This window comes from Felis catus, chromosome F2 (genome assembly GCF_018350175.1).
Source record: "Felis catus isolate Fca126 chromosome F2, F.catus_Fca126_mat1.0, whole genome shotgun sequence".
In the NCBI taxonomy this organism is placed as follows: domain Eukaryota; kingdom Metazoa; phylum Chordata; class Mammalia; order Carnivora; family Felidae; genus Felis; species Felis catus.
In genome coordinates this window covers 82,506,719-82,514,010 of record NC_058385.1, presented here as the reverse complement: position 1 = coordinate 82,514,010, position 7,292 = coordinate 82,506,719, and the positions used below count along the sequence as shown (strand labels likewise).

The 7,292-nt window shown below is 65.0% G+C and overlaps 1 protein-coding gene across 5 annotated transcripts in view; it reads right to left on the bottom strand.

Moving 5' to 3' along the window:
- Positions 1-99: 99 nt before the first annotated feature.
- IQANK1 (IQ motif and ankyrin repeat containing 1) overlaps positions 100-7,292 on the bottom strand; it is a 23,817-nt gene continuing 16,624 nt past the window's right edge. For 3 of the 5 annotated variants that reach the window (XM_045049691.1, XM_045049692.1, XM_045049690.1), the window contains 10 exons: positions 3,034-3,167; positions 2,740-2,904; positions 2,441-2,632; positions 2,243-2,368; positions 1,489-1,752; positions 1,254-1,346; positions 944-1,052; positions 729-846; positions 521-655; positions 100-458 (listed from right to left, as the gene is read on the bottom strand). In XM_045049691.1, coding sequence (XP_044905626.1) covers positions 155-458; positions 521-655; positions 729-846; positions 944-1,052; positions 1,254-1,346; positions 1,489-1,752; positions 2,243-2,368; positions 2,441-2,632; positions 2,740-2,904; positions 3,034-3,167 — 1,640 coding nt within the window. In that variant the 3' untranslated portion in view covers positions 100-154. The remainder of the gene's footprint in view (positions 459-520; positions 656-728; positions 847-943; positions 1,053-1,253; positions 1,347-1,488; positions 1,753-2,242; positions 2,369-2,440; positions 2,633-2,739; positions 2,905-3,033; positions 3,168-7,292) is intronic. The other 2 variants (XM_023248750.2, XM_045049693.1) reach the window with 2 other exon arrangements.

Genomic DNA, 7,292 nt, shown 5'->3' with positions numbered 1-7,292 from the left:
CCCATCCCATGCACCCGGGAGCAGCGTGCCATCCGGGGCCCCCACGCACACCCTGCCCCACTCCCCACACGGGATGGCGTGCACACAGTGGGAGGCAGGTACGGTCCTGGGGGTCACGGCCCGCATCCCAGGGCTGACTTTATTGGGCCGGGCGCTAGAGGCCCCCGCGGGGCAGCTGCACGCGCACCGGGAGCAGCACCCGCAGCTGCTCCTCCGACGGCCGCTGAGCCCTGGTGACGAAGAGAAGGCGGAAGTGCCGCAGGCGCGCCTCCTGGAACCCGGCGGGGCCGTACTCGGGGCCGTCGGTGGGCCGCACCAGCGACAGGTACCGCTCCCGCTCCAGGAGCCCGCGGCCCAGCAGCTCCTGCACCAGGCCGGGCTGCACCGCCTCCAGCTGCTGCCGCACGGCGGGGAACAGGTCCACGTCGCGCAGGTCGAACACCAGCGGCTTCCCGTACCTGCGGGGCAGGCGGGTGGGTGAGGGGCCGGCGGAGGGGCCCCTGCCCTCCGCCCACCTTACCTGAGCGCCCCCAGCAGCGCCAGCCGGATCCTCTCCGGCCGCAAGTGGTCCGGGTTCACCGCGTCCACGTAGTTGGTGTCCTGGTAGCGCAGGAAGGTGGCTGCCTGGCCCGAAGGGTCGATGACAAGAGGCCACCTGGGAGCGGCCACCGGGTCACCGCCGTCCACCCAAACCCTCCGCTCGCCGTCACCCAACCCAGGCTATTGACCTGCCATCCGCGCGGATGCGGTCGCCCACATCCTTCATTAGTACGTCGTGCAGCTCAGTGACCTGGCATTTCAGCCCCGGCGCCGCTGCTGCCTCCTCCTCCTCCTCCTCCTCCTCCCCTGTGGGGTCATAGGATGGTGGCGGTGAGGCAGGAGGACCCAACGCCCCCACCCCCCACTCGCCCAGGAGTGGGCCCCGCCCCCCAGCCCCGCCCACCCTCCTGGGTCTGCTCCCGCAGCTCCAGCCTGGCCATGGCCAGCGTCTCCTCCGCCTTCTGGGCCTCCAGACGTAGCCTGTCCACTTGGGCCTCCGCGTCCTTGATGGCCTGGAGGAGGGGCCCCACTCCGCTCAGAGCAAGGCTTTACACCTCCACACAGGGCGCCCCATACACCCAAGGAGGGGATAGCGGGCCCCCTTCCACCCCCGGAGGCCGCTGCTGGAAGGTGACACCCCTCGTTGGGGGGGGGGGGAGGGAGGGAGGAGACCCCTGCCCCAGAGCCCCAGGCCGGAGAGGGAGAAAGCCCACCTGCAGCGTGAGCTCAGTGCGGCCCAGGTGCCTCCCTTCACACTTGTCGTGCTCCGTGATCCTCTGGTTGAGCTCACAGTAGGCCTGCTGCAGCTGGGCGGGAGGGCCCCGGGGAGGCTGGCCTGGAGCCCTGCAAACCCGCTCAGCGCCTCCCAGCGCGCCTCCCGGGGCCAGCAGCCTGCAGGGCGCCTCCCTGCCCGCCCCCAGGCTTCCCATCGGCCAGGCTCCCCCTCACCTCTCTGTGGCGCCGCCGCCCTTCCTTAGCCAGCTGCTGCACCCGGGACTTCAGGCTGGTGGGGGAGGGGACAGCCCGCTCAGAGCCGCCCCTTGCCGCCACCCCCACCCTCCCCCGGCCGCACCGCTCGGCCTGTGCCTCCTCCTGTCGCTCGGCCTCCCGGGCCCGGCGCTGCCGCTCGGCCTCCATGCTCTGCAGCATGGCCTCAGTGAGGCCTAGGTCCCAGGACCTCAGCACACTAACCACGGCGTCCAGGGAGGCCACCTAGTGACAGACGACGCCGGTGAGGAGCTCAGCACGTGTGTCCTGTGTTCTGCCTGGCCTGGGAGGAGGCTCGGTTACTCTCCCGTTTAGAGAAAAGGGTGCAGCTGTCACAGCTCACCCCCCGAGGGCCCCCGAAGCCCTGACCGTCATGGTGCAGCTCCCCCCAAAGACTGGGACCCCCGAGGGTCCTCCGGGCCTCCCTCCCAAGACCAAGCAGGTCTCCTTTTCCCACCCCCACCCCCCAGTCCCTCCTCCCTCCCCAGGCCCCCTGCAGACGCAGGCGTCCACTGCCCGGGTCACCCTTGGCACTGAGGGTTCCAGCCCTCGGTTCCCGTTCTTGGCTGTCCGCAGGACACCGCCCGCGCCCCCCTCGTCTCAAGCCTCCCCCCCCCCTCCAGGGGCCAGGGCCACACCCCTACCCCCACCCCCCGACGACCGAGGAGGGCGATGCCGGGCGGTGCGAGGCGGTGCTCCAGCCACGCTCACACACCTGCTCGGGGGTGCTACCGTCTTCTGCGTACACCCGGGGGTCCGCTCCGAGCTCCAAAAGCGCCTCCACAGCCTCCAGGTGCCCCCCGAAGGCCGCCCGGTACAGCGGCGTCCGGCCGTAGGCGCCCTGCGCGAGGGGCTCCTGAGCGAGGCCCGGGGTCCACGGGCGCCCGCCCCCGCCCCGGGCCCCCGCGCCCACCTTGCTGTTGGGGCTGGCGCCCTGCTCCGCCAGCAGCCGGATGGCCAGGGCCTGCCCGCCGGCCGCCGCCTCCGACAGCGGCGTGTTCCCGCCGCGGTCCTCGCTCTCCACCAGGGCCACGCGCCCCCGCCGCCGCAGCGCCAACCCCGCCTCGTCGTGGCCCACGCCCTTGCGAGTCAGCAGCTCGTCCACCTGCGCGCGGGCCCGCGGTCACCGCGCGGGCCCCGGGGGCGCCCCGGCCCCGGCCCTCGCTCCGCCCCCCGCCTCCCGCCTCCCGCCTCCCGCCTCCCGCCTCCCACCTCCCGCAGGACCGCCTTGATCTCGCCCAGGTCCCCGGCGAAGGCCGCCTCCCGCAGCCGCGCCCCGCGCTGTCGATCCTCCTGCCGCCGCCGCTCGGCCGCCTCCTCCGCCTCCCGCCGCCTTCGCGCCGCCTCCTGCTCCCTCCGCACCAGGGCCACGAAGGCCTGCGGGCAGACCCGCACCGAGGAGTCGCGCGCCCCGGGTCACCGGCCGGCCCGCGGTCACACCCCGGCTGTGCAGAGTTCCCGCCACTGGGATCGGACCTCCGGGCCCAGCCAGCCCGGCCGCCTCACCTCCCTCTCCAGCCGTTCAACGCGCTGCAGGTAGTTGCGGTGCTCCTGCCGGCGGCGGGCCAGGGCCCTTCGGGCCAGGAGCTGCCTGAACGCACACTGGATGATCGTGGCCGCTCGATCCTCCGCGGCGGGCCCTGGGGGTGGAGAGAGGGCTCGGGGCTCCGGGTCCCCTCCAAGCCGCGGTCACGCAGCCGCTGGGACCCCAACACCAGGCGTGCCAGACCTCCAGGTTCACCCCACCGAAGGACAGAAATGTTCTAAAATCTGCAAACACAGGGGCACCTGGCTGGCTCGGTTGGTAGAGCAGTGACTCTCCATCTCAGGGTTGTAAGTCCCAGCCACATGTGGGGTGTAGAGGTCACTTCAAAATAAAATCTTTAAAATTGGCAAATGTGGCCGCTCGGGAATAATACACCGGCCGAGAGCGGAGGTGGAGGAGGACCCACAGGCAAGAGTAGAGTTAAGCCCCCAACTCCTGACCTGCCCCACCCCAGACACAGCTGGGACCCCCAGAGACCCCCGCTGCGGAAGACCAGCCGGAGAAGCTAGCAGGCACCGGAGGAATGGTGAGAAACATGGCCTCGGGCAGAGAAGCCCCCACGTGCCCCCCACAGGCCCCGCCTGGGCATGCAGGGGCTGGGCAGGGCGGACACAAGCCCACGGGGACTCGGAAGAGGGAGCCCAAGGTGCCTGCGGCCCGAGCTCCAGGCCCCACGCAGCCTCCGTGGGGGGCTATGCACCCCGCGGGGAGCACGGGAACCCGACCCGCAGACCCGCACTGGACGAGGGTCCGCACCCCGTGCCCTGGCCCCCTGCCCACCTGAGGTCGGGTGGGTTCACCTCTCTGGGCCTCTGCGTCCCTTTCTGCAAAACGGGGTAACCGTGACGGTGACACCCCACGGGGCCCCTGCGGGCTCCCAAAAGTTACTCAGTGCTCGGCACGTGCTCCTGGCGTCGTGCGCCAGAGCAGCAGGGCGGTAGCCACGCCTGAGTGTGGCAGGGCCACCGCAGCGCGACCTCGCGGCGTCGGGCCACGAAGGCCGCTCACCCAAAGCGCCCAGAGCCGCGGAAGAGCCTGAGAGGGACTCGGTGCGACAAGGAGTCGAGGGGCGGGGACAGTGAGCGAGGCCGGGCGGCCAGAAAGCTGGTGCGGCGGAAAGTGGACAAGCGGAGACAGCGTAGAAAGGGAGGCGAGAACGATGAAACGTGAGGATTATCCGAGTCCCCGGAGGTCTCCCCGCGGTGGTCTCCGCGTTCCAGAGATAAAACAGCAACAGATCTCCTGACTTGAGTCTTACGGGTGACGAGAAAAACGTACCGGGAAACGGACCTCTGGCATCAGGCGCACCGCAACTAGGTCGTTGAACCTTCAAACGACAGCCAGAAAGTTCTTCGAGCCTCCGGATCGAAAGAGAAGCCGACTTGGGCTTCTCCTAAGACACTTCCCGGCCACAGGAAAGGTCACGAGTCAGGGACTTGGTGTCCACAAAACTGAAGGGAAAAGGGACGCTGAAGATCCACAGGGACTCTTCTCCCGGTGGCAGAGCGGGGCGTTCAGACCGACAGACAGGAGGACAGCGTGACTGCCTCGCAGGTAAGAGTGGAAGGGGGGAGGGGGAGCGGCCGCCCCGGGAAGGGGGCCGCAGACCCAGCAGGGCGGCGCCAGGGGGACAAAACCTGCATGTGATCCGGAGCGCGCCCGGAAGGCTTTGGGCTGAGGCTCCGCTAATGGAAATACAGAAGGCGATTTGGGAGCCGCACAGGAAGAAAAGGACCCGTTGCTTCCCTGAAACGCAAATGTCAGTGAGCGCCCCCATCTCACGTGGCGCCACGCTGGGCGGGAACCCTGAAGGAGCCGGTCTTGGGGACGCGGAACAGAAGCCCCAGCAAACCAATCAGTCCTTGACGGGATCCAGATCTGGAGTCGCCCCCCCCCCCCCCACACCTGATGCCTGCCCGAGACCAAACAAATGGGCCCTGCAGGAGGATGGTGCTGCCCAGGGCTTTGGCACGTCCCAGAATGTTTTGTGTGCCACGTACCAAAATCATCAGGCAAATGAAGAAACACCATCTCACTGAAAAAGAAAATGATGAACAACAGAAATAAACCCAGATAGAGCAAATAAGGAGTTCTTGGACGCGGACCTCATGTCTGAGTGACGCATTCTCAGAATTAAAGACAAATTAAAAAGCTTTGGGACACCTGGGTGGCTCAGTCGGTTCAGCGTCCGACTTCGGCTCAGGTCACGAGCCCCGAGTCCGGCTCTGTGCCGACAGCTCGGAGCCTGGAGCCTGCTCCAGATTCTGTGTCTCCCTCTCTCTGCCCCTCCCCCAGTCTCACTCCCTCTCTCAAAAATAAATCACATTAAAAAACAATTTTTTTAAACATTAAAAAAAAATGGGGGGCACCTGGGTGGCTCAGTCGGTTAAGCGTCCGACTTCCGCTCAGGTCATGATCTCACGGTTCGTGGGTTCCAGCCCCGTGTTGGGCTCTGTGCTGACAGGGCAGAGCCTATTTGGAATTCTCTCTCTTTCCCTCTCTGCGCCTCCCCTGCTCACGCTTTCTCCCTCTCTCTCAAAATAAATAAACTTAATAAAAAAAATTGGGGCAGAGAACTGGAAACGATAATAATAAAGAACTAAATGGAAATCTGAGAAGGTAAAGATATAAAACCTGAAGTTGAGAGTTCAATGAGCAAGCTCAACGGGATATTAGACACGGCTGAAAACAGAACAAAACTGGAAGCAAGACACACGGAGACACCAGGTTAAAGGTGCAGAGGCCAGAGGAAAGGTCTAGCACGCGCGTAACTCAAGTTGCAAGCTTAAGGGACAGGGATGAGGTAGCAACATTCAGAGAAAACTTTTCAAAACTAACAAAAGACGTGGAAAACAAGCAGGGGCTCACACCCACAGCACGCCACGGTAAAACCGCTAAAAACTAAAGACAGCGAGAAAAGTCTTCAAATTAAAGGAAAAAAGGTCAATTACCTTCAAAGGGATAAAGAAAAAATTAAGGCAAAACAAACACACCTTTGGACACACAAAAGGGCCTCAGCAGCCGCAGAGCAGCCCAGCAGGGGTGCGGGTGCGGGCAGGGGCAGGGGCAGGGGCAGGGTCCACGGAGAGAACGCACGTGCGGGGGAGATGCTTCCCAGACAGCGCTGCCGTCGCAAACACAGCTGAGTTAGGACACGCACAACACCGGGGCATGTGCCCAGAGGAGGGCAGGGGTAGTTCAAAGTGCCGAGGTCCGCGCCACGTCAGGACGGGGGACAGTCCCACCGGACTTGAAGACTCCAGGACAGGCGACCGCGGCAGGATTAGTATAGAAACACTGGCAGGCACGCCTGGGGTGGCGCCCAGCAGTTTGGGCCCCGTGTCGGCCCCCTCCTGGAACAGGGGTGCCGTCCGTGTGGCGCAGGCGGTGGGCACTGCGCCCCGTGGCTACCCCACGCTCTACAGGGCTCCCCCTTGGCAGACGGGGATCGCTGTTGTGGGCCCCGCGAGAAGGCCACGGGGAGGCACACGCACACGCCCGGGCCGCAGGAGTGCAACACGGCACACGCGAGCTGTCTTCCGTTACTGAGTTTGTGGCCATTTGTCAAGGCAGCAACAGAAAACACAAAGTTATGCCCAACTGCGAGTGGTAAGTAAAGTCTAAGGCAACAGGCGTCTCTGGAGCTAAAGAACATTCCAGAAGGGGAGGGAGCAGTCTGCCAGGCAGTATGGCTCTTACAAAGACGTCCACCTCTGCTGACAAGGCCTCAAAATGCACCGAGCAAAACTATGAAGAGCAGCCGACGAATCTAAAATGGCACTAGGGGGGCGCCCGGGGGCTCAGTCGGTGAAGCGTCCGACTTCGGCTCAGGTCATGATCTCGCGGTTCACGGGTTCAAGCCCCGCGTCGGGCTCTGTGCTGACGGCTCAGTCTGGAACCTCCTTCGGATTCTGTGTCTCCCTCTCTCTGCTCCTCCCCCGCTCACTCTCTGTCTCTCAAAACTGAATAAACGTTGATAAATAAAACCATAACGTGTGTAACGACACAGGAAACATCTGTTTTACGGCTAACACTCTGCCTGGCCGACATGTTGAAAATGCAGGACCCGGTCACCACCAAACCCTGTCACCACAGGACTCTGTCACCACCGAACCCTGTTGACAGGGAGCACGGGGCAGGCCGGGGCCCAGCACAAGCTAGCACCTCTCCCCCCATCGTGGGTCATGTGGGACATTCCTCAGGCCCTCGCGGCTGCCCA